The following is a 27,896-nucleotide window of genomic DNA, read 5'->3' as shown; positions in this document are numbered from 1 at the left end:
AGTAATTTACCAGGTAATTTATTCTACTCCTTCATAGGCAGCTCATTTAAAGTCTAAAAATAAATTGCTAATTAAAACAGGATTCACTGTTTTAGAAAGCAACTAATTTTCCTGTAAAATCTAACAAGGACTATGATAAAGCATTCACTGAGAATCTTTGAAGGGCAAGGAAACTTCCAACAAAAATGAAATATTCTGATAACTGAGCAGACTTTCATCTGAATAATTAATGAAACACACAAATTTGTCAGAAAACCCAACAATAGATGATTATAAAGAAACTTCGTTGTACACTCAGTGCCTCAAAGTTAACCAACGAGATTAAAGAGATGTTTGGCCCTTGAGAAAACACAAAGCATGAGAGGTACTTGCACAACCCTGTTATGTACAGCCAGGTTGGTCAAGAGAATTACATTTCATATGTAAGCAATTCCATGTGCAGCTATACAGCATAGGGGCCTTGGAATTCTGACTGAAGGCAGAAACCAGAAGGAACTTTTCCCAGCAGAGAGAATTTACATCTCCCAAGCTGTTCACAAGGATCCCGCCTGCCCAAGAACATCAGCTCAAAAGTCAAGGTCCAGAGTGCTCACGTCCAAAACTCATGCAGATGAATGCCCTAAAAATTATTAGACTGGTGTAAACTTCATCTGCCATATGTTTCTAGGCCAATTCCCTAATTTTTCACCAAAATTTTGACTTCTTAAAGGCTTACCAGGCTGACAGGCTGTGGGACAGGGCGTCCACTCACTGAACAGGGTAACAACACAGTCCTTCCTGCAGGGGAGGAGACACGGCCGCACTGCCTCCGGCCGGATGGACTCGGGACACCTACGGATCCAAACACGGGTAAAACAAAAGAGAAAGTTAAAACCATGGAGAAAGATTCTATTCCTAAGACTTTCACAGGGCTGTGAGCATACTGCCATACCAAAGACACCGCTTCTGGCCAGAGCAAGCCTTATTTTTCTTCTCCTTCACACTCATGCAACCCAGCTGAATTTAGTACATTTCAAGGAATAAAAAAAGAATAATAATTTTTTTTTTTTTAAATGGGGAGCTCAGCTTGATGACTACAGGCTAAATGTAACTCTGTCTGTGACATCAAAACCACAAAGCTCATGGGAGTAAAACAGATATATTTATTACCAAAGAAACAGAGTAGTTATGTTTATAAAGTAGTCCTGTTATAGCACTATATGCAACAGCCTTCAAACCATCTGTCTGTAAGGGCTGATGACATATTCCTCAACTTTCAACCCCCAAGGAATACAAAAATAGTTTCAAATGAATACAGTAAGAAGAGCACTGTGATTTTCTTCATTCATTTTTAACTCCTACACAGAAAACGTGTCATACATATACTAATAAAAGTTTAAGACACACTTAATGTATAAGGACTCAAAGAACAGAAAAGGGACAATTTTATGGGATCAGGCGCAGATCTTGCATATCAAGTGGGTGAACAAGAAGGGAATTACTCTTTCTCACTCCTTATTAATTTCTATTAAAAAGATCACTCAACAATACTTAGTAATGCATGCAACCCAAAATGATCCCATTTGAAGGAGGAATATGCCACTAATTCCTACAAGAAAAAAACAAATCTTAAAACCATGATTCAGCTCCTTAAGTGTTTACTTACCCCCTTCAGTTCCATTTCCTCTTATACCACCTCAAAAGCGGAGAGGGCAAACAACTATCTTAGGCATTATACAGCTCCATAAACAGTATGTTTAATTAGGTAAAGTTCAAGCATATCAATGCATTTGAGACATACATGAATACTAGATTTCTTTCCTTTTATTTAATTAACCCCATTAACCTCAAGAATTTTAATTAACTTTACTAAAATCAGCACAGTCTGCTTATACAAACAGGATTGTTTTGAGAGCTGCTATAAGAAAGGAAACTCAGTTCTAAGTCTCTAGACTCATTAATGGTGCAAAAATAATTAGCAACATCTTGATTTTTCGATATTAAGGAACACATCTGTGCTACTTATTTTCCTCATTTAGTAAAGCAAAGCAAAATTTGGGATATTTCTACTGCAGAATACGTAATTTTGTTGTGTTGCTATCACATTATGGAAGTTATATAAACCAGCTGAACAATACAGATCACACATATGGTACTGCCTTATTGGAGTGTAAATACAATGCAAAATCTATTTACTTTTTCTATTTTATTAGAGCCCTGCTAATAATGCGTTGCTGAACATTATATTCAAATGTATTTCATAATTTCCTCATGCCTGTCCTTCCAGGAAAATATTTGCAGAAAACTGTAAATTAGAGTAGCAGAGGAGCTACAGCAAAAAATCTCCACCACTGAAAGTGTGCCTTTTGTCTGGATTTACATGGAAAGTTAAAATGAGCTGGATAGCTGGTTTCTTTACCTGTTACAACATAGTAGTGATGGAGTAGTACTGGAAAATTAGTCCTGATATAAAATTATTTCAATCCTGCAGAGTCCATACGCTTGCAGAAAATGCCTTTCTACATAACATATTTTATAAATAAACACTAACAAGGTTTTTTTAAATACCTTTTGGGAGTGACCTGGCCAGAGCTGCTCTTCATGCAGAAGACTTTCCTTGTCTGTATGCCCACCCCACAGGTGGCTTCCCTGCTCCAGCTGATGGTGGCGTTGAGCGCAGTCCCCAGCACGTCCTCGGAGCAGGAGCTCCAGGGAGATGCTTCCCAGAAGAAATGCACGCACGGGTGCTCATTGCAGGCACGCTGCTCCTGCAGGGCTCGCTCAGGGGGACAGGCTTTTCCACCTGGAAAGGGTCAAAAGAACACCATATCCTTACCTCATGGCATGTGACAAAAGGAATACATCGAAACCTTTTTTTAAAAGTCAGGTTTGCACAATACCTTCTCTTTTTTCCCCCCTAAAAAAAAAAAATAAATAAAGCTTAAATAAAGCTGTTGACCTTTATGGCTGCAATAACAACCTTCTAAAATATTGTTTCCTCATTAAACTAGCCTTGCATAAAATTGTATTCCAATGCATAATGGAAACAGAAATAGGCAAAGTATATTTCTGAGTTACTTTATTGATAACTCCTACACACAGCCAAGTTAATTCCGTTTAAATGCCAGTATCACTCAGCAAACATGCAATCAGGTTTAAAGACAAATTAAGCATTATTTTTATGTTCATTCTCCTTGCTAATCTCCCAAGGAGATTAGCAAGCATCTCTCTCTCATATTTGGACTCCACGCGTTGCCTTAAAGATTTGAGCAGGAGAGGATGCTGAACTGTAATGACAGCAGCATGTATCAAATGACACCCACATCTGCAAATCAAGGAAGGGGGAAACTTGAAAGACACGTTTTGAGTATGAAGCCTTCACTTCTCTGAAGCATCATCCTTCAAACTCATGTCCAAAGATTTTGCTAAACTGCTGCACTTTGTCAGCAACTGGTGACAAAGCCCCAAAGTACAGGAGTTGGAAGAGTCTCCCCAGAAGCTGTAACACTACAGCCAGCAGCTTGAATTTATCCATAAAAGCAGATCATCATAGCTCAAAAGCTACGGAGTAATGCAGTGAAATTTAACAGTAAGCATTGTCATTTTAGGAAGAAAGAAGCAAAAATTACTAAAATCAAAACTATTGTCCTCCAGGAGGGAGAACTCGGACAACTTGGGACACAGCCAAAGTGCTGCAGGTTTTGAAAGAGCTGAAGTGTTGGGGCCAGACACCACGAGGTGCAGGGCACCTTTACACCCTACCAAAATCAACCAGAGATGAAGGGATGTCGAAGGGATGCCCATTGCCTTGCAGCACTGACCCTCCTGAAATAAGGGAAGGCCCCAAATGGCCACAATGAATAGCAGTGAGAAAAGAAAAAGAGAGAGAAATTACCTAACCCACTGGATAATCATGTCACATTACCATTCATCCTTTCAAGAAAATGGACTGTTCCACACAGTGCTCAGTCTCAGAAATGTTTAGTACGATGATGGAGTAGAAAATGCCCCAGGTAACTTACTACCTGAAGAATTTGACTTGGCAGGAAAAATGCAAACCAGTTATTTTTCTTGTGTGTTTGAGACACATCTTAAAAATAGATAATTGTAACAAGCAAATGGCAAAATGCCTGATCCATTTGGAATGAAAAAAACAAAATCTAAAGAAAATATCCAACTCGAATTTTGAACTTCCCAGGGAAAAATCAGGGTGGCTTTTTCTCAATATTACGTTAGTTACAGTATGTTCAGGAAGCTTTCCTAAACACAAGAGAGTAGTAATGAGGCAGTTTTAACTTAACATAGTAAGAAATGGCTCATCCAAACTTGCCTGCAACACTGCAAGCAGGAGATGCTGTTTATAAGGAACACAAGGGCCTGCCCACTTTCTGCAGTTCATTGACAACTTTTGTACAAAGAAAGAAGGACAACATGCCTCTGCCTGGCCGTTCCAGTAGCCATTTACAGATTTATTTTATGATGTTCAGCAGTTCCTGTAATTCATTTTACACCTGCTGAGAATGCCTGCTCTGCAATCTCCCCTTGCACCAAGCTTCAGAAGTTTGCTGCATAAAGAATTATCTTTTAAAACCTGATTTAAATCAGGTCCCCCAAGTTTCATCAACAGCTTCCTGGTTGTCATATTCTGGGAGCAGGTGAAGAGCTTGGAGAAAATGACCCAAAATTTCCATATGTCTTTCAACAGCAGAGCCTCAGCTGACACTTCCTTCATTGACAGCGGCCACACGAAATGGCCCTTGCAGAGGTACCAGAGCTCTGTAGAAGTCAGGTGCTCAGCTGTGAGCTGGATATGAAAAAGGTAGAGAAAGCAGGTAATTTAACATTGCCTTAATGTTGATAATGGCATTAACTCCACTTCCACTCTCCTGAATTTCAATCACTGTCTGTACACAGATGTGTGACTCTGCACAGCAAACTGTTACACCATTGCTAAAGATGCACAGAAAAAGTCAGGGAGTTTGATGTTAATAGTTAATTATTCCTTCCTCAGAAACTCCAAGTATTCAGCTCAGAGTATATCACTTTAAGGTTAGTGCCTTTCAGGTTGAGATGACAGTGCTTCTTTACTTCCAGAATTCACTCCTTCACAATTTCACTCTCGTAATTCCATGTTTTATCTGTTATTTGGATTTCATTACTTCCATGGAAAATATGAAACCAACTGTATTTTCGTTTTAATTATTCTCTAGCTCATAGACTTTTTTAGTAGTAGTTATTATCATTCAATCAACAATTATTTCCATCCCGAAGGGCCCCAATTTTCTTCACAAGTGCTTATGAGGATGTTTATGTGAATACAGACCTTTCACATGAGTAATGGTTTGCAAGATCAAGTCCTTACATTAGCCCAGAAACAGTGGGTGGCTTTAACGACAATTTACAAAATAGCACTTAAAAGAGCTTGTCCTGAACTAGATTTGCATCTGAAAGTGTTTTGCTGCTGCATTAACTGCACCTAGTTTTGGCACTAGCAGGTATTTTGTGTCAACAAGGCTTTAGTCTATTGGACCTCTTCACACTTTATGAATTTTTATGCACTTGATCCAAGACCTTTCAAATCCTGTGTGATAAACTAATACATAAATTAATTACCATATGTGTAACTGTATTAAAGATTACACTTCTAGTACAAAATGGTTTGTTTAAATAGCTGTATCACTGATGTTAATATGTAAAAAAACCAGATACATGATGTGTCCAAGAAGATCCAGAAGAAATGACATATATTAATCAAGAGGTATTTACTGACTAAAATAGAAAAACAAGCAGGTCAACACATTCCAGGTCTACATTTCAAAAAAAAAAAAAAAAAAAAAAGTAGGTCCTTTTCCATTTCCTCATTTTTCACAGCTCACTGGTTTTAAATCTTGACTAATATGTTCCCATATAAAGACACTTGCATGGTGAGTCTGTCATGCAGCAATTTTACTGGTAGAGGATGAAGCTCTTCAGAACCAAATTTACATCCAGACAGGCCCTCAACAGAGGCTGAAGTAAATAGTTTTGAACTGTGAGAATTTCTCCAAGTGACACATGACAGAATTTCTCCAAGGGACACATGAATTCCAGCCCATCAAGATCTCCTAGTCTCTAGGCAGAGACAAGCATTCACTATTATCCCTGATTCCTGTGGAACTGGGATTAGCTCGGATCTAAAACCAGTTTGGCTCAGGAATGCGAGTCCGTGCATTAAAGGAACAAACAGTGATTAATCCAGGAATGTTCAGCACTCACCCTCAGCTGGAAGGGCCAGGATGGACCTGCTCCTACTTTGACTGCCCTCGGTGTTTTTGCTGGAGCAGGAGTGGGAGCACGGGGACCACGGGGACCACTCACTGACGACACAGTCCCTCGCACAAGGGACTTCACAAGCCACCACCTCGGGCCGGGGAAGCTCTGAGCAGAGGTGATGTGGTACTTCTTCACCTGGAGCAAATGAAACAAGACAGACATGGAGGGAGGCACAGCTTGGTTCAATACCCACAGCCTGCATCAAACAGACTGACTTCATGTCAAACATCCACCTGCCCATGGAGGAATATGCTACAGAACAGCATGTGGCGAGGCTGCAGGCTGGAAAGTGTAATACTTGAACAACTAACTTAAAAATTTATTCAGGAAAGCAAAGAAGAAAGAAATGTGTTTCAAGCTCGGTGTGTGACATCTTGGCTCTAGTCCGCTCTCTGAAGCAGGTAAGAAAAAAGAATGAGATAATTTCATCAACAGAAAGCTGTAATACATCAAATATATCAACAGAACTAATGACTGTTGCCCCGTATTTTCTAGCAGTCTCTACCTACAGAACCTATTTCCCACAGTACAAATTGCATGGGTCCCCAAAGAAGTCAGATTTCTTTTTTCTGCAGGCCAGAGAAGTATCTGGCAGATGTTTTGGTCCTTCCACTTCAGCCTCACCAGAATGAGCCACTCCTGTTTCTGACTCTTGCTTCTCACCCAAAAGCTAGGAGATCCAAAATTATCAATCTGTTGGGCCACCCCCACCCAAGGGAGAAATACTTTCTGCAGCAGATGAACCAAGGCTCCTGGACCAAAGCCTATCTCCTGAGGAGAGGCATCTTTTCAAAAGCCCTTCCAATAACAAGGTAGGACAGGGGGGACTGGTGAGGAAAAACCCACCAACCAAAACCACTGCCAGAATCAGCAGCAAAAGAAGGCACATGAGGGATGTCATGAGCAATACAAATCAGGGAACTGTTGTTTTTAGAAAGGAAAATAAAATAAACTTTTTTTTTTTTAATAATAAGGGAAAAGTCTGGAAATTTTAGCTATTATGTAGAATTTGCAAGGACATAATAATTCATAAAAATCCGTAAAATGTAACTCTTTTAGTACTGAACTACACCTAATGTCTTAAAAATGTATTTTAAGTGATGAACAGTCATGACTGACTTCAGTCATGACTGACTTCATTACACTGTTCTATTACTTAGTATTTCTGGATACTCATGAAATTTCAGCTACATATCTGAGATTACTGAAACCTCAACTGTTTATAAACAAAAGGGTCACACCAAGTCCTACCTCCTCTTTTGCCCTCATAATAGTTACAAACCTCTCCTTCAAGGTTTCTTTGATTATGAACCTAGGGAAAAAACATAATGACTATCCAGGCTTAATTATACTTAAGAAAAAACCCTAAAATTTATAATGGCAGAAAGTGCCTCTTTCACCTCACGCTCCAGGAACAGGCTCCGTAACAAAGCAGCCCAGGAAGCAATTATAACTGGGAGGGCAGAAAACTGTGCTGCTTTTACAAGAGCTCACATCTCTGAGTGAGTAAATAAGAGAGGAAGGCTGAGAGCACATAAAGCTGTCAACAGCACGGCACTATTATCTGCAGTTGCATCCCTAAATGAAGACAGGCTCATCGCCCTCGAGGCACAGATAAAACTTTTCAAGCATATTATGAGAAGGAACAGCGGATCCAGCAGGCAATCAGACTGCAAGATATGGTTAAAAATACTTTAGTTTTATACTCCCTTTCCTTCGTGCTCACCTGGAAAGGCTCAATGTGCCCAGTTTTTGCAACACCCCCCTAGACACAGCCCCCATCCATCAGTGCTGCAATTGGCATCCCAGGAAAACCTGTATCACCACTGCTGCTTTGAATGCTCACCTAATGCTGAGAACTACCTTCAGAAAAAAAAACAATGTGAAAACAGCAAATAAACCTGTAAGACTTATTCCAGTTGTCTTCCCCAGTCACTTAAGCATCAAAATCCCTGCCAACATTTTGACATCTTGTCTGTACGGCAGCAGGTAATGGAGGGGAGGCCTGGGCAGGCTGATTAAGGAATCAATAGTACAGCACCAGCAAGAGATTACATGCTTTGCTGAAGCAGGGTGCAACACCTGTCCTCCTCTCCCATCACCAACAGGGAAGCACGTGGACAGCCAGGGACAGGCTTCAGAACCAGATGGGATGAGATGGGACACTGGCCATGAAAGTGCAACCCCCACCCCTCCATCTACACCACAGATTATCTGCTACATCAGGGCTTTAGGGCCAGAAAGTGTCATGATGTTCACCGAATTCTGAATTGAGTCCAATTTTTTCCACCAATCAGACTGTGCTACAGATCTAAGCATCAGAGAAGAATTACTTGTTGAAAGTCAAGAGAGCCTTTCCACTGATTTAATCCGACTTTAAAAAGCCAAGCCACTCCTCTCAGAAGATGAGTGCCCCTTTGGGGTGGCTTCCTCTACCCATAGGCTCACGTGCCACATATTGCAGGGTGACCGCCCTGTGGGGAAGGGAGGCAAAGGAGGAAAATACACTTTCAACTTCTTCCTTCCATGATTTCTTTTCACACTGGATTTACAGCAGGTGACAGCAACAGCACCACTGCAAACAGAGGCTGTAATTCGCAGTTCCTGGGCAAAGAAAGGAAGCTTTGTGCTTTGTTAGAAAGAGTTTACCACCGGGTGCATGAAGGTACAATTCAACACTCACTTTGATTTACTTTATAGCTCCATTCTCCGTGTTCAAGTTTAATTACTGCCTTCTATTACTGCAGAAGGAGAATTTCTTCTGTACCAGCTGCCTGGCAGAGAATTCTCAGAAAACTACTGTATACTATAAAGGGAGGTAATAATCTTTCATTTTCCATGAAAAATACTAGAACAGGATATAGCTGAAGTGTGCTTTATGCATTGTCGCAGATTTAAAGGGAATATTAAACTCTCAAGAGCTTCCAGACTGTCCACTCAGTGCCTTGAAGGTGTAATTCTTACCTCACATCTGCTGAATAATCTTTCTAGATCTTTCCATAATCTTTACATGCACAAGCACGTTCTGTGGGGCCAAAGGGGAGATGCACCCAAATGTACTGAGGGAGCTGGCAGAAGAGCTCCCCAAGCCACTCCATCTTTTACCAGATGTCCTGGCTATCCAGGAAAGCCCCAGAGGTGATTGGTGACTGGAGGCTGACAAATATGACACCCAGTCACAAGAAGGGCTGCAAGGAGGATCCAGGGAACTTCAGGCCTGCAGCTTGACCTCAGTACCAGGAAAGGTCATGGAGTAGGTCATCTTGAATGCCATCACACGGCATGGACCAGGGGATCATTCCCAGCCACCATGCATTTAGGAAAAGCAGGTCCTGTTTAACCAATCTGATCTCCTTCTATGACAAGACAGCCCACTTAGTGGATGAGGAAAAGGCTGGGGATGTGCCTTCCCAGACTTTATCAAAGCCTTTGACACTACTTCCCACAGCATTTTCCTGGAGAGACTGGCTGCTATGGCAGCGATGGGTGCACTGTTCACTGGGTAAAAACCTGGCTGGATGTGCAGGCCCAGAGAGTGGTGGGGAATGAGTTACATCCAGCGGGGGCCATCACCAGTGGTGCTTCCCAGGGCCCAGCACTGGGGCCAGCCCTGTGTAACATCTTTATTGATGATCTGGACAAGGGGATCAAGGGCACCCTCATCGAGTTCACAGACAACATCAAGTTGGGCAGGAGTGTGGATCTGCTGGAGGGCAGGAAGGCTCTGCAGAGGGATCTGGAGAGGCTGGATCAAAGGGCTGAGGCCAGTTGTGCGAGGTTCAACAAGACCAAGAGCCAGGTCCTGCATTTGGATCACAAAACCCCCAGGCACCTCTCCAGGCTGGAGGGTGTCCAGTGGAAAAGCATCTGGGGGTGCTGGTCAGCACCAGCTGAGAGCAAGAGCACAACCCACACAATCCAGCTTCTGACCTGCCTGCGGTACAGACACTGAAACAGCACCCTCAGCATTCCCGGAGCCCAGCTGATCCCCCTCACACACTCTTTATTTCATGCCTTAAGCACTGATTGTTCTCAGCCTCGCTGAATGCTTGCTTTCCTAAAAGAAGCAGTAGTTAAAAAAAATGTTACTGTTTTCTATTCAAAATGCTTTATTGCAAGCACCCTGACCAACTCTAATGGCATTTTTTAAAGTGATTGCCTTGTACTTGAATAGTTTAGTGATTATAAGGCTGAATACTCAAGATATACCCACCAGATAGCATTTTACAGGAAAGATTTAATCCATTGTCTCCCATGTCAGGGTGTAATAATTACAAAAGAGAAGACAAGCATGGCATTTTTGTAAATATATTTGCTAACAAAGTAGCTCATTACCTAAGGTACTGGTCCCTCACTTGAATTCTTTAACAAGGTAACAGAGAAGCGCCATTCCAAGTGGAACTTTTCATTCACCTAAAAGCAACTGAATTCTTCCCAAAATGAGAAACAAAATAAGGAATGACCTAAAACCCTCCATGAACTAAAGAGCTTGGTTTTTATCCAGAAACTTAATTTTTTTTTTCCATTGTCTTTTGCATTCCAGAAGGAGAAGCCACTCCCACAGTCCTGAGTAATGCACTCCATGGTGAGGCACTGAACCAACAGGAATGTTTTGTTTGGCGTCAGTCCAAGATTAAACTGCACCTGTCTATTTCACACCCTGCCTTGCAGCTCTGGTGCATTGTCTCATTCTTCCCAGTGACCTGTTGTGCCCATCTCCCGTGACACAGTTCTTAATTACTCCTGCCAAAGACATCCCTCCTGGCTCAGGAAAAAGGAAATGTCCACTGCACAGGACACAACTAATGCAGCAAAAATAAAAATCCCATCAGGCAGCAGGAATCGAAAGATCAACTCAATAACAAACCAAGTGTTCTCCTTTTGACATTCAATAATATAATACCATGCTCATTTTTTAGAAAGAAAAATCACAAAGTCACTTTGAAGTTTTCAGGTTTGAACACATGGGGAGCCTCAAGTGACCTCCATGATGGGAAAAGGACCAAGAAGAAGGAATTGTATTTCAGACCGTTATGCACGGCTGTGTAGAAGTTCAGAAAATTTATTTTTTGCACAAATGACTGCCACAAAAACGCTGCATATTTAATGACAATTACCAGTTTGCCATCGATATTTCTCCTTGTAGCATTTCAAATTATTCAGTGGAAATAATGAAGCTGTCACCTAAAATACGATACGTATCGTAAAATTTTACGTCCCACTTAAATCTCAGAAAAGAATGACAATAAACTTTGATTAAATACTTGTCTGTAACAGAGTAAGATGTCAACAGGCAGCAGTAAATTCGGAGGGATTCCTATTGACTGCATGCCAGTTTGCTGAGAGCAACTGCATGCAGAGAAACTGTGTGCTGGCAGGATCCTGACCTGGGCATCTCATCAACTAAGGAAAATGTTACATTTAAACGCAATAAAAATCAAATTACAATAGGAGAAATTTCTTATAACCATTCCAAACATCTTCATCTCATCACAACATTACAGATTTATTTCTTTTCCCAGGCTGCACAGCCAGCTTTAGAGAAGAAAGCATCCAGGGCTTGCCGTGCTCAGTCATCTCCGGCAGATGAATGTCACACTCCACTGAAATCCTGGCTCCTGGCTGACTTTGCTTAATGCCAGTCAACAGGTAAAACATTGGAGAAGAGAGGTGTCAGTTTGTCAGGGAAAGCAGTGGTGTATGGAATAAATTTAATTGCACTGGTCCATCACTATTATCAGAACCCCACGGAGGGGAAGGAAATGCAAAAGTGATGAAGAGGAAGGGAGGTCGAGAGCATGAAAGAAGGTGAAGCAGTGAAATAGAACAAGCCAGTCACGACAGACAAGAGGAAACAAACACAAATAAACTAGGACATTCTTTAGGGGAGAAAAAAACCAAAAGAGATGAGACAACCCTTAAGGTTTTGAGTCAAAAGACTTGGTCAAAATGCAACTACAAAAACATTTTTAACCACATAATGCACAATGAAGAAAAAGGGAATAACAGTGCAAGAGTATAAGGAAAAAGGAAAGGAAGACCAAAAGTACAAAAAATGAACAGAGGCAATGATAATGAGTATGGAAAAGAAATGTATGTCTGGAAATATCTTACAAAATCTCCATAAAATCAAAAGTCTCACCCAAATCCCTGCCTCACTGGCCACGATCCTGTTCCTTACCTATGTCCAAGTGTCATTACAGAGGTCATGAGAAAAAGATGATGACGAGTACAGAAAGCAGTATCTAGTTTTCTTCCCTATACATTCTCTACTGCAATTTGGACTGTTTACCCACAATTATTTTCTCTCTTTATGTAAATGCACTTAAGAAAACTGATTTGTGACTCCAAGGAAGCTCCACAAAAGCTCAACACAGGAGAGGCACGTCAGCAAGCAGCTGCCAGGCCTGCAGAGAGGGTCCCAAAACAGCTCAGTGCAGCATTGCCACACTCAAGGTTAAAAACCAACACACCTGCAGGAGGTCACCCACAGAGAGACCAGCTCTGGCGTGTCTCCTACCCCACACAAGAAAGACAGGTTGTCACTTAAAGGAATTTGCTGCACCTTCACCTACTGAGCTTGGGCACGGAAGCAGAATTAGTTGTGCCTTGTGGTTGTTTGCACAATCCCTCCTGAATGAAAGAGAAATGGCTCAGGTGGCAGCTGAAAGTAAACATGGGTTCACTGTATCCCCAGAGAAAAGCACAGCAATTCGGGCTGCTGTTCCTAATAATTAACATAGCACAGCAATCTGAAAACTTAAAGTATAAGAACATAACATAATCCGTATTAGTGTTCTGCAGGGCTTTTTCCCTCGCTTTCTTTCTAATTTTTTCATTTTTTTCTCCATTATCCTTCTTCCTCCTTGTAAATGAGGGAATCTACACAGGTGGGTTGAGCAAGACTGATTGCAATTAAGATTTATTGTTGAAATTGCTGCTGTGGTATAATTGAAACAGGTGTCCCTCTGTTTCCTTCTCTGTACTGCTTTGTTCCAAATGCTAAACAACACAAAATATTGTAGAAACCAATTACACAAATAAGTCAAATGTATTAAAATATTATAAAATATACCTCTAAGTTCAAAACTTTGGGGAAAAAAATGTATTGTGGACTTGTTAATTCCAACAGTGTTCACAGTCCACTCCATCTTATATCTTTGAAGAAGAGTAATTTTAGTGGAAGCATTCAGGCATTTTAGTCCAGAAAAAAAGAAGGTGACATTTTATTCTGAATGCATCACACCCATAAATTTCCAAACTTTTTATTTTTGACGACTTGAGGTGCCATCTTCAATCTCAAAACTTGAAAACAAATTACAAGGAGCTTATTACAAAGGGCAAACTAATTGTGCTCTCACACAGCCACTGACCCCAAAAAGAAAACTTTTGTGTTCAGACATGGAAAAGCGCAAAGCTTTTGTACTTCTGGTTTGATTATTATGATTTTTCCTCAGATTATGCTACTCCTAATAATGAAGTGCTTTGCTCATTTGCTCATAAGCACGAGAAACCCATGACTGACTGTTATCCAAATGGTATTCCCAAAGTAAATTGGCAATTTGCAATGTATTGGGAATAGCAGACCCTTTTTCTCTTGTAGCCCCAGAAGTGAGTTGGCATTAACATAGGACACTAAAAATTCGTAAACAATAGTGCAGCAGATGAGGTTGATCTAAGTTGGCAAAAGTCTTGTTTTCAGATACAGGGAATGCTAATGATAATAAATAATTGGAAATACCATCTGGACTCTTTAAAAAACATCTTTCTCCAAGTCTGCTATTGAATCTCTACAAAAAGAGGATCAATGCAAAAGAAAATGAAAACAGTAAATTAAAATTAGATTTATGCCAACTACTTAAAACTAAGAGCTCATTTAGAAGCAGTTAACACAAAAATGTGTTCTAGTTCAGCTGCTGAGTCTGGCCTAAGCCCATAAAGCAACTCTGAGAGCTCCCACTATCCATCAGGAAACGTTCAGAATCTGCAGGACCAAATACTAGGCTATTTTTTATCTTTATTATTACCACTATCTTTTTCAATTTTGTCTCTAATTGATCCACAAATCTCAGAACTGAGCTTTTAAAAATTGCAATAAAGAAGAAAATACACCCAGTACCACAGATGATGAGCAGTCAAGGGTCCAGATGAATGTCTGAGAGCTGTTCTTGACCGAAACAAAACAAACAGCAAGCCATGACCTTCAGTTCTTGAGGAGAACTTCCCACTGTACCCACAGGTTTAGCCAAGTACCAACAGTGCCTGTAAAGTGCATTACACATTTTTCAGCTGGGTTCAGTTACTTCTGGCTAATGTATCCTGACCTCTGCTTGAACCATTTTTACATAATAAAGCCGTGAATTTTAGACAGAGTGTTTAATTCCCACTGTATTTTGCATAGATCATTTAGTACTTAAAATGGGGATAAATCAAATGTAGGAAACACAATATTAACAATATTTTCTGTGTGCTTCCACTTTGCCTATGAGGTGGAACTTTAATTACTTCATTAATAACAATGCCTGCATTTTCAGTCAGTAGTGCATCATTCCTCTAGTGCCATTTAAACTGCATTTGGTCTCTAAACGGCTCCACCCCCTGGAACTGGTTCACTGATTATATTGGAACAGCAGCCTCATCCTGCTTACATCTCAGCTACCATGGCATCAACAGAAGAATTTAAAGGCAGAAACCACTTATCATGACCTAAAATGGTGGTTTAGAAAAGTGTCCTGATATTTTCTGTCTCCAGAAAGTTTCTATCGACTCAAAGGTGACAGCTGTTTTTGGGAAGAAAAAAAAATACCAAAAAAAAAAATCCATCAGTGTTTTCCCCAAATATTCAGTCCAAATGGTGTAAAAAATACTAAAAAAACCAAATAGGGTATGTGTGCACCTATGGCTGCTGGGTCTTCCCAACTTGAGTGATAAAACTAAAACCTGAAGACTGTATTAAAAAATGTCCATAAAAAGATCATTACCAATGCTTTGGTAGTGCCCTCATGGTGTGCACTGGGCTCACAGAAGGAGAAGAGAGGGAGGTGACAGAGGAGAGTGTAAAGGGACAGTAAGGGAAGAAAACCCAGGAGAAGGAACTGCCTTTGTTGTCAAAGGTTCACGAAGCTGGGGCTGTCTCAGAGAGGCTGAAGGACCATGCGCTGAGGTGGGAGCTCAGACAAATGATGTTTGCTGAGTTCAGAGCCCCTGAGCCAGCAGCTGCCCTCCCACACTGACCCAGTCCTTATTTGCTCCGAAGTAGAAAAGAAAACAAAAAATATGAACCCCAAAGGGCACAGACTGATACGAACCAGTCATCCCCTAACAGGTTTTCTAGCTCCTGTTGGAGAGCTGCTATTTTAACTTTGCTACCAGATTAAAGAAAAACACAGAATCTCTAAATGGAATCAAACCAACGCACCTCACCCCATTTTTAAACACCCCAAAGTGTCGAAGCTGTCAGGAGACATTTGGACATGCTTTTCACATATAAGAAGAGAAACACAAGAAGCGAAGAATATCCGGCTAAAATTTGGTTTTCTACCACTAAATTTCTTTGTGTGAAAAAAGCAATAACCTCTCTGCAACTTAGAAAATATTTTTGTTCTGATTATTCAGCTATTAAAATAGGAAAGTGTCGTTTTATGACAATTGCTTTCGGCAGGAGATATTTTACACTTATATTTGCAAGGAATAGGAATATAAGGAAGAACAATATTAAAACCTTCAGCGTTAATCTCTATTTTCAAAGCTAAGCACATTTTGACAAACTTTCTAATAGACACTGTTCAAAATTCATAACATATATGAGCATGATTACATAATTCTAATTTATTTTTTCTCCCTCATGCACAGCAATAAAATTTTACCTTTGAACTTATATTTATTACAACTTTTACTCTATGGAGGGCATGCAGGCACAGAAATATAATAAAGCTCTGCTAATTCCATACATTATTGAAATCCTAACAGTGTAAATGGTATCTTACTGTCTTCATGCATACTTAAAATTTCAATCCAAAACCTATTTCATTAAAAGGGATGGTTAAGAAACAGTATGTGTTTTTTATACATTTGTAAATTAATGTAGCAGAATTATATTTTATATATTCAGAAAAAAATTGTGTAATACTAGTGTTTGTTTAGGTGTTGTAAGCAAAAACTTGATAGATGCTAAATAATTGAGAGCTCCATGCATCAGACCCCTAAGCACTATAAAAATACAGAGAGAGGAAATGCAAGAGAATAACCTTTGCACACTCATGGGCTGCTGTAAATTGGGTCTAATTCCAGCAGTAAAAATCCCATTGATGTCCCCAAACTGGGAAGTGCACAGCTATGAAAAATCACTTTGAACTTAATGAAGCACAAAAGGAATTTAGAGCAGGAAGATTGGGGGTCACCCATAAAACAATGATACCTGGCCAAGGAAAACATCAGGACTAACACACAAGAGAAATCTGGGGCATGTCTTAGCTTGGTGAATAGAAGAGCAACTGATCCAGCAATCCAAGTGAGTAAGGGAGCAGCTCCTGCAGTCAAGTACATGAGAAAGTGTAAAAGTTGACTCAAACTGCAAGTTTGGCACGAGCTCCTTTCTCCTCGCAAAGGTCACTGCGCACATTAGCTCCAGCTCCACTGATTAGCAGCTGAGATAGCAGCGCTCACACACTCCTCAGAGTCATCAGGAAAAGAGACAAGGGGATGACTTTCTGCATGCCATGTCCTCATCACATTGCTGGTAATTGTTCAGTCACAGATAAGGCACAAATCGGGAAAAAGCAGCAGAACAGAGTCCTCTGAAAGCATTAACAGAAACAACAACCTTTACGTTTGGCACTGAGGCATCAAAAATGATAGTTATTATTACTGCTGTAATTACATGGCTGGGACTCAGAAGAATTGCATTTTGCTTCCCTGGAAACACAGCCACGTGTTTGACATCTAAACCCACAGGAACAGATCTCCCCACCACAGCCAGTTTGCAGAATGCCTATGGAACCTGAAGACACACTGCCAAAAATCTTCCAAAGAGCTCCCAAGCCCACGGGGTTCTCCTGGAGGCAGACTATGCCAGCTCTTTATTTTGAGTCAAATTTAAGCTACTGAGCCATTCTGTGCCACAGCAAACCCAGACGAGGCAAGTTAAAAACCTCATGTCTGCATGAACTCCCTGCACCAAGCAGCAAAGCAGGGAGCAGTTCACCACAGCAAACTATGATGGTGTGTCTCTCCTATGTGAAGGTGAACTTTCAATATCAGCTACCCCAGCTACAGAGCCAGAATTCAAGAAAATCCTCAGAAATGGGGTCTCAACCATGTCTGGTTTAGAGAGGAATACTCACTTTTAAAGGTGAGGAGAAACACTTTTCTCTAAAACCAGATAAGCAGAGCAAAATTTTTACCTGGTCTCAAGCAGTTAGTTGAAACATATTCCATTACAGACTTGAAGTCACCTCACTGGCAACACAACCTCCCAACATATTGAAAACCAGCAGGAAATGTTGAATTAATACATATATGCTAACAAGCACTCCTACAGCCATGAAAGTTTAATCCAGTTTTTCACTAGCTGACACAGTCCCCCATGGCTGCTCTGTGGTTTTGAAGCTCTGAGACAAGGGAAGAACTAGAAGGAAAAGGCTGTAGAGCAGGGAACCACAGAAAATCAGAGGGAAAAGTCTCTGGAGAAAGCCCAGAGCAGAACACTCACAGCAAAAGAGGCAAGGCAGAAATGTTGACAACTGGGGTGGGATGGAGGAGGGAGAGAAAGGCAGGAATGTGAGGACCTCAGAAGTCAGCCTCTCTCTTCAGCAGTTGTGGGGCTACATTTGGGTGATGTGTAGAATACTTCTCATCAATATGTAAGATTTTAACATTTTTGTGCTGTGTATACAAAGAGATGCAAACAGAATGAGTTTTCAGAGACAGTGCAAATACTGGCTGACTGCACAGGGCAAGTTATCACACACTGGAAAAAAGGAACTTCTACACACCATTGGGGTCTTGCCAATACATCTTAATGTTCTGGACCATGACAAATGATTGGATAACAACTCTTACTCCCCTTGTCATCATCCATCTTCTTAGGAGGCTTATTTCTTCAAATCCTGATGATGAACCTCTGTAGTCACTTATCGGAGCAGTGAAAATTTATTGCCTTTACTAGAAAATGAAATTCTCTTCCAGGAGAACTGCACTGGACACAAAAAGGACAAATTTCCACCCTGGAGTATACAGATGCATTTTCTTTCTCCTTAGTGGAAACTATATACATTTATCCAATGTCAGGATTTGGACCAAAGGGTATCTCCTCTGTTAATAAGAATGGCTAATTTCCAATTAAATAAGCTTACAGATCATAGAGATGCCCTAATGAGAAAAAAAAAAAAAAAGCAAAAAAGATGAGGCCACATATTAATCCTGCTTTCACTGCACATATTTAACAGGGCTGCCAAAGCACAGTCTCCAAAATACTTACTAATTACACTGGACTGCCTCCAGCCGCTGTCACTGCCAGGGAATGGGCAAACTTTGCAACAAACCAACCCACCAAGAGTTCAGAGATGATATTATTACTTTGGAAAAGCCTTGAAGGGGTCAAGAAACAAGAGAATAAAGTAATGCAAGGCTGATTTGGACAGAAAATAGTCTGTGGACTTCATAAGCAGCTGCAGAAAAATATTTTGGCACAGCTGGGAGCAGCTCCCAAACTGGCAAGCTGCAAAAGTATAGACTAGACACTCCACAGCATCATGTTGGAATTAAACACACACTGTCCCCAGCAGTTACAGAACCTGTAGTGCAGACTGAAGTGTAAAAAGAAGAAAAGTCACAGGGCAGAAGTCTATAAACTCTGCTGAAATAATCCATACATGCCATCTTTTTTTTGTGTTCAGTGGCAAGATACAGTACCCCAAGGGTGGTTGTTCCCAGCACAGTCAGAGCCCAAACACCAAAGGATGACTGGAAGACCTGAAGGCACATCACTAAGAAAATCAAGTTCCTACTTCTGTCAATCAATGATGAGAAGTAGCAAATGTGTGCAAGTGGCACATGACCCTCACGAGAAACAGCACCAGGAACAGTCTCTGCAGCCTTCTCATCAAGCTGCAGTTCAACCATTAACAGCTCGAGTCAAGAACCTCCATTCCAGCTTTATAGTGCAAGAAGGGTTGAAAGAACTGCAGGTGCCCAGAGCGACACCATAAATATTGATCACAGTGCTCATTCCACTTCATTAGCCATGGAGCACACAATGGTTCCCAAGGGAGAGAAAAAGGCAGGTCCAATTTTAATCACACTGTCACACCAAAATGCAAACCTTGTGGAATATTGTTTTAATTACTGCTGCTTATTCATGCCAATTTTAACCTATTAAAAAAAAAAAGTGTTTCTGGATAGTCAACACTCTGAGCTGCCAGAGAGGTACATCCACACTACATGAATCAGCTCTCTGTAATGATACCCAAGTGAGCTCCGCAATCAGCAAAAAGCAGTTTTTCAGTCCAGCACCTCACCCTGGGCTCCTCAGAAACACAGGTGATCAACCAGCAGAACTTTTGCTGCTGCAGCTGTGGTGTTCCTGAGCTACAAACTGGTGTCTGGCAATGAAGGGGCCCTATAAACTCAGTACTTTATGCAGACTGATTTACTGTGCTGGGCTGACCCTGGCTGGGCACCAGGTGCCCACCAAAGCCACTCTGTCACTGCCCTCCTCCGCTGGGCAGGGAGAGATTATCACAGAAGGTTCACGAGGTGAGATAGGCCAGGGAGGGATCACTCACCAGCTACCATCACAGGCAAAATAGACTCCACTCAGGGAGATTAGTTTAATTACCAGGATAATGAGAAATAAAACCAAATCTTAAAACACCTTCCCTTCCCCCCCTCCAGGCATCACTTTAATCCCAATTTTCTCTTCCAGAAGCCACCCCTGTAGCTCATTTGCTACCAAAACCTTGCCACTCAAAGCCAATACACCTACATAGTACAGTACATAAATCCTAAGCCATTTAACCTTCAAAAATATGTCTGGGAACACTGCCAAAGAATATTTGAAAGGGATTACAGAAAATGTATTAGTTGACACTTAAAATTAAAATATGGATTTCAACTGAAACTCTATGTAAGGGGGACTTTTCCCCCCAAAATCTGTTAGTTAGCAGCCATGCTGAACGAAGGGGAAATTGTACAGTCAGCTCAGACTACACAGGGCAAGCTGATATATTTTAAAAGCTACATTTTTATCTACTGAAATAACACATTTTACTTTTTTATTTTTCTACTTTAATCAGAATATAACCTCATTAAATGACAGTGTGTGAAAAGAACATATAAACTAGTAAGAAAATATAAAAACTTTCTGAATAATTTAATGTTTATTGCTTTTAGACTTTGATATTCTGGTCTTTACTACTTAAATGCAGTTTAAATGTATTACTTGCCACGGCCTTTACGTTAAACCCAGTAAGTCTGCAATTTGTGATAAAACTCCTTATCTCCCTCTTTCTGAACCTCCGCAGAGATCCAAGGTTAATTTGCAGATAATATTACTTCATGAAATAATTATCTTAGTCTATAGTACTTAAAACAGCTAAATTCAAGAAAGGTAGTTTAGCAAATGAAGCTGTTAGGGCTGCAGGATGAGGCTGCTGATGGGGCACACACATCCCCACCTGGCAGCACCTTCAGTGGGGGGCAGAGCTGGGGCAGCCATTCCCCCAGGAATTCAGGACAGGGATACTCCGTGTCAACTCACATGAAGGATCCAGACCCATCCAACCTCCCCCTCCAAGCCCCCAGATGCCAGTGGCAAGGCAGCCTCTCCCTTCCTCTTCACAACCCCAGCACTTGCTGAAGAATTACTCTCTCCAGCCATTCTTTCTCATCCTGCTAATTTTTCCAAGCATCCTCCTATTAAACTATACAAATATATTCATTTAGTAAACATCCCATTAACCAGGTCAGCATACAGTGTTCACAACTTATTATGGAGCAGCACCAAATCAGTCACAGAAGCAATTATGCAATTTTAGAGCAGACAACTCATTTTAATCTTCATATGGGGCTGGGGATGTACATGCCAACGTTCATTCACAGGACTCATTCATCTCCAAGTATTGTATTCCATTTGTTTCATCCTCACTTACACGGCACTCGTGTCTTTTGATTTGTAAGTTTAGTGGGCTGTCAGAAAATATAAGCTCAGTGCTCCACCCTTCATGTCAGGGATTTTTTAATTGAATTTAAGGGTATTTCTATGCTTCTAGTGCCTGGGGGCAGCAGGAGAAGCTGGGCTCGATATTTAGAATCCAGACCTAAATAAGCATTAAAAAAAAAAATAAAGAAAAAAATACCCAATAACAAACATTAAAGAAGTGAAGATCTTTCCAGAACTATTTAAAATAGGTGGTTGTAGAGAAGAGAAACCAGAGCTAAGAATCTGGGATGCTACAGTTACAACACAGGGGGAAAAAAATAAGCCTGTTAAAATCCCAGCTTTATTTGAAGACATGCATTTATTGAAGCGCCTTGGGAAAACGGGATGCCATAGAATATTAACAAACAAGAACATGCTCTGTCAACCACATGCAGCACCACAGACATTTTGAAGACCTAAATAAATAATGTATTAGAAAACCTAGCCTAGGCTGAATTAATTCAGATTCCAATGATATAAATGAACAGCAGTAGTGGAATTATTTCCCTGGGACTTTAGTCATATATAGCATTAAAAGGAAAGGCCTTAAGATACTTATTGATAGGCAAGGAAGTGCTATCCTTAGATCTATGCATGCCCAGGGAGCATTCTGCCCAACTTAGAGTCTCAGAGTTTCCAGGAGAGTTACCAAATCACTCAGCTTTATTTGCAAACACCATGAAATAGGCACAAAACACCCTCTTGGCTCTAGTCCCCTTTGACACAGCACTAAGTGTACAACAAACAGTGCTGACTTGGTATAAAACTTGGGAAATCTGCTGAAACCAGGGCAGGGGGGTGATGGGAATTTTGCATCTGGCAGCAAAAAAATGGAATTTGAACTTACAGGATCATCTTGGTTTCTACAGTATATTATGGGCAGCCATGACCCACCTCCCCCCTGCTTCAAGCACTTATGGAGCCTTCTCTACAGAACTGCCCAACACGCCAATTAAGTTCACAAGGACTTATCAGTTCTGCTGCATTTTCACCACAAAAATGATGTGGTTGCTTATGTCACAACCACGTTTGCCAGTAATGAATGGAAACAACCTCCAGATCAGGGACAGACCTAGGTGCAGTACCAGAGGAGATGTGGAAAGGGACCAGGTGGACCTCACACCACCTGGAAGTGATTTTGGGCCTCCAGCAAAGCCCCTGCACTCACCCAGATGCAGAAAATTCCCTGCTCACTTGCTAATGGCAGATAAGGATTCTCCCTCCCTCCAGAAAAGTCACTTTTCAAGCTCCAAAAGTCTCACTCCAGATGCAGTGCCTGAATCCCCATGGACAACACTGGACACAAGACTAATCCAAGAATTTAGTGGGATTGTTTTTTCCTTTTCAGGAGTATGAAAGGAAAAGCAGCATTGTCTGTGTGCTACTGCCCCAGTCCCCGTGGGTGTGTTGGCTCACTCTTATCAGTTTTTTCTCTTTCTGGTCTTGATAATTTCCAGGTTAATGCGAGGGTTCATTGGTAGAAACACCATCAGGCAACTGATGGCAAAATATAAACCACAGCTGCCGGAAAGGAGCTGGGCAAATTCATGCTTACAGTCCACATCTCCTTGGGAATTTTTTAATAATGCATCTGTTTTAAGAACCATGACAAAAGGTGACACTAAAATTATACAGCAGGGGAAGACCAGGCTTCAAATTGTAAAATGCATCCCAACAATCCAGGACGATCCAGTTTCTAAGGAAACTCCACCTCAGATATATATGTTCTCTCCACAGACTTGGCTCTGACATCTGCAAGCTGCCTAAAGATACAAACTGAACAAGCTGTTTATTTAGAAAGGGACTATGAAATATCTTATCCTGTTACTTGTTTAACTCTCCTAAACAAAGGAGTACCTAATTTGAGGCAATTACAGCCGTACTTCACAGACAGAAAGAAAAACATCGTACAATAGAATTTTAAATTGTTCTCAATCTCCTCACAGAGCTAATCTTTCTCAACTCACTAATTCACATTCACTCTAGCACTTCACAAAAGCTCCCATTTATTAAATACGAGATTCAATTCACAGATAAACAATTCAATAATGTAATCAACACTTAAAAATAATAGCTTGGCTTCAAAGTTTGGGGAGAATTAGGAGTTTTCCCTCTTTATAGCTGTTCTTAGCATCATTTCCTGTCACAGCTTCAGAGTCCAAGTCCTGTAATCAAGGTCCTCTGAACTTGTATTTCCACATGAGTCAGGATCTATGTGAGGATTGAATCCTGTCCCACAGAACTCACTGAATTCCGTGGGAAATCTGCCAACAGGGAGATGCTGAAGAGCATTTAGGAGCACATCTTACGGCTGTTTTCCCTGCTCTCCAATTTCTCTAGTACTTTATCACATGTTTTTTTCTCTTCCCATTACTACCACCTGACTAATCACAAATTTCTGCCTAATGAAGAGTGCTGGCATTACAATACTTAATTAGAATTAAGAGGAAGATTTACTTTAAAAACCTGACCGACCAATATGCCCCAGAGCCAATCTCAGTAGTGCAGAACTACCCCAAAATTTCCACGTTCAAAATTCTTAATTAAAAGTTTGTCAAACTTCTTCTTTTACGGGGAGGGGGGAAGCCTTCCCCTCCAGCATCCATTAACCTCAAAACAAGTGACTAAATTGTTTTTAAATCAGCTCTACTTCATGAACAGCTTGATAAAAAGAAACTCAAAGAAAGTACAAGACTTATCTTTCATTTCCACTCAACAGCCTTCAAAACTACTGTACAAAGGCGGCTCTTGCAATCACTCCTGTCCAGCACCGAAGGAATTCCAGCTACAGAAAAAGCTTTCTGTAGGGCCACCCAGCAGGAGAGGATTAAATTACACAAAAAAAGCCCTGCTTTCTTCCCTCGACTAAAGGGCTGTGGTCAGAGATCAATGTGAGAAGGTGTCTATTGAAGTTACTGGAATTATTCCCTTATTTAAGCCTCGGGAGAAGGTTGCTGCCGACACCCAGAGCACAGCACAGAGCCAGACCCCAGGTGCAGCTCCTGCCCGAGGAACAAGGAGCACTGAGACCTCCTGGCTGCAGGCTGCTCCCAGCCTTTCCTCCTACCCTGGCTCCTCCACATCCATCATCTCCCTCTCCCCAATCCTTTCTGCAGACTGAGCTGCAGGGCAGCCCCCAGCCCCACACTCCCACTTCCTGCAGATATTCACTACCGGGTCTCATTCTCCTGTCTGAAGAATCAGGTTTAGTTTATTTCCATCTCCTACAGAACTTAACTGGCTTATTTTGAAACATTTTTTCTTCCATGAGTCATATCATGTGATTTGCACTGCATCCCACTAAACCTCACACACAGAATGCAATAAAACACAGCCAGTCACTTCTTTACCCTAATGATCTCCTATTTAATTTAAGCCTTTTATACTGTTCTGGCCATTTCTCTTAGGAAAAAAAATCTTGGCTAAAATAATTTTGAACTGTGAATTGGACAATTTTGTCTCTATTAAGAATTTGAAAAATATCAAACGTGCCAAATACTATTTTCTGGCTTGTTTCACCCTGGCAACCTAAGAATATCAGAATTTGCAATTGTACAGTTTATCCATCAGCTGAACACCAGAAAACTTTGAAACCTTTTATTAATGTAAGCAAAATGCCTTAGAGACTCCACTTGAAATGAGGATGATAAAAAGACAACATAAAGCATCCCCGTTTCTTATATTCCCCAAGAAACTGTGAGTTTTAAAGTCAACATAAATGCTACCAAATCATGATCAAGGAGTGAGGTATGCCATCTATAATATCTACATATGAGGAACTCTTCCTTCAGTAGAAAAGCCATGAAATCCTTAATCCCTTTTGGAACCCACTTAATCCAAAAAGCCAGAAACCTTATGGATGAGATGAACCCTCACTGTCACATCTTCCACCTGCTCTTCCTGGTAGCTTCAGCCACATTTGGGTGACAGATGCAGAATTTTGTCATTAGTAATACTTTTCAAACAGATCCTTCTACCCTCCTTCCCCTTTCATCCATTTAGTTATTTTAGAATTTGTCATCAACTTACCTTTTTAACACAATTCTAGAACAATCCTATTTTGCTCACATTTCTTTCTGAATCAGAGTTCCCTAAGAAGTACAATAACTCTCCAAAAAGAATATGAACTACATGTATGTGAAGTTCTGCTTAGTTTAAAGAAAAAAGCCAAGCAGGTATTTTATGCTTCATTTCACTGAGAAAACAGAAATTGCTGTTGGTACTTACAGGTATTTTTCTAGTTTCTTACTGAAACAACTTGGGGTTTTTGTCTACAACAGGGGCAACACCAAATAAAACTATTACACTATTTCATTTCCAGACTTAAAAAATTAGCTGTAAATACTTCTGCAGTTACAAAATACAATATAAGAACCTTCCTTTCAGTCTTATAATCAAAAGGTTAGAAAGCATTAAACTTAATAAAGACCTCCTAGACACTAAAAGTAGTTCATAAAAAGATAGTTTGAAACTATACATATGCACTAGCCTGGTATATAAATGCTAATCCTTCTATGTAGATTCTTCAAAGCACTTGCACCAAAGTAACAGACCTACAGGTCACACACACACCCCCTGCTCTTTACGTAACCTTTACCACAAGCTCAGATCAACGTAGGTCAAACTTATTCCTTAACATTTAAAACAGAAAGGGCAATACAGAGTTTGCCATATTAATTGATGTTTGTATTTTTCTTAATGTTATAGTTCCCATTTCTGAAAGGACTACCTCGACCCTCTGTTCCTAATCTACAAGTGTTTGAAGCCCAGGTTAATTTTTAAAAAACATCAGGACCTGTTGCTCCCTCTCACCAGTGAAAGTGGGAGCTGGGTATTTGAAAATCCATCTCCTCTCTGCTGAAACAGCCACAGGGAAGAAACAGCCTTTGCCCTCACCATTTTAGCACTGCTCTGAAGTCTTGTAAAACATCTTTTGGAGACAGAGGGTATCAAAAAGGAGCATTAGATACTGAAAAGAGCCCCGGTTTTGCATAGCAATTCATTTGAGGGCATTCTGCACTGACCACAAGCTCACACTCAGCTGGCACAGAAAAAAAAAAAACCTTCACAGGTGGCTGTAATACCTTATACTGTCAGCACAGGAAGGATGAAAGCTGGCTTTATTCCTAATAAACTCCACTGTATCTCCATCAGCTAAATATGAGGAGCTAAAATTACCACTGGATACCAACTGTAGCTGCCTTTTGGATGACTGACACAAGACACACCACCAGCATTTGAAACAGCACAGCTTAGCTGGAAATCATGCAATGTATTTGCACTCAAAGATAAAGAAAATGAATCAGAGTATGCTTGAGTTCAACCTCTCAATTCAAGCCCACAACCTTGCACCTGTCCAGCATTAGATATTTCAGCCTATACTTTAGTGAAATATTCCTGACTGCTAGACAGTTATTTACACACACATAGCTACTACAACAATCATTTATAGACTTTTCCATTTCTGTCTTCCTTGGCTGGTGGGCCACAGGTTTGCTCTACTCTTGAATGAAGCAAAACTGTTAAAGTGTGACTAAGCAGAGAAAGCTCTAACTTTCCCACAGTTTACCTTAAAATTAACCTGAAGCTGATCTTCTGTTTCTTTTGCAGACATCAATTTCAGTAGAGGATTCAAAGACAGTAAAGTCTCCTGTACATGGCAGTATCTGTCCTCAGATTGTCTGTGAACCAGTCCTAGAGCAGGGCAAAATCTGCATTTTGAGTTTTTAAATGTTTCCAGCAGGAGACAGCAAATATTTGGCATGGTACCAGCTGCTGGCAGGTAAGGCTTGATGGAGGTAACTAAATCCACTCCACCTGGCTCGTTAACAAGCCGCCTGCTCAAAGAGAACATCAATCTTTATGACTACAAGAAACACTGGTCCCAAATCTAAGGAACAACTCACACACCATACTTCAGCATTCCTCAAACACTCATAATACTCAGCCCTGCTACTACACTGCAACATCTTCCTTCCACCAGGGCTGCTAAATGAGAAATATGTACCTTATTTAATTGCTACAAAGCTTTACACGTAGCGTTTTAGAATCTGTGTTTCTAAAAGTCAGGAAAACAAACTGGTTTGGGATCAGCAGCTCCAGTCATGGGGTATGGTGGGATACACTCCAGGAACTACGAGGAAAGAACTTATTTCAAACTTATTTTTGGTAAATTGAACGTGGTAAATCTGTTCTCTGAGAAATTAAACAGAATCTGCATTAATTCTATATCATTAATCCACTGGAAAATGAAAAATCATGAATTCTATCCAGGTAAGAACTTGGCTTTGCTGAGATTGGACTATTGTCCTACGTAAGTGATACTATGACTTGTGTTAAAACAGGACTGTCAGGTCCTTCAGGGCTGCTTCCCTCATGCCCTGATGGAAGAAGAAAACCAGCTGTC

The 27,896-nt window shown here is 40.7% G+C and overlaps 1 protein-coding gene across 7 annotated transcripts in view; it reads right to left on the bottom strand.

The window, feature by feature from the left end:
• Nucleotides 1–27,896, bottom strand: part of THSD7B (thrombospondin type 1 domain containing 7B) — a 299,484-nt gene that overhangs the window by 129,899 nt on the left and 141,689 nt on the right. For all 7 annotated transcript variants that reach the window (XM_032114787.1, XM_032114784.1, XM_032114789.1 and 4 more), the window contains exons 9-11: nucleotides 6,235–6,426; nucleotides 2,548–2,782; nucleotides 716–831 (exon numbers count right to left, since the gene is read on the bottom strand). In XM_032114787.1, coding sequence (XP_031970678.1) covers nucleotides 716–831; nucleotides 2,548–2,782; nucleotides 6,235–6,426 — 543 coding nt within the window. The remainder of the gene's footprint in view (nucleotides 1–715; nucleotides 832–2,547; nucleotides 2,783–6,234; nucleotides 6,427–27,896) is intronic.

Source organism: Corvus moneduloides, chromosome 7 (genome assembly GCF_009650955.1).
Source record: "Corvus moneduloides isolate bCorMon1 chromosome 7, bCorMon1.pri, whole genome shotgun sequence".
Taxonomy (NCBI): domain Eukaryota; kingdom Metazoa; phylum Chordata; class Aves; order Passeriformes; family Corvidae; genus Corvus; species Corvus moneduloides.
This window is presented reverse-complemented; position numbering and strand designations above follow the sequence as displayed.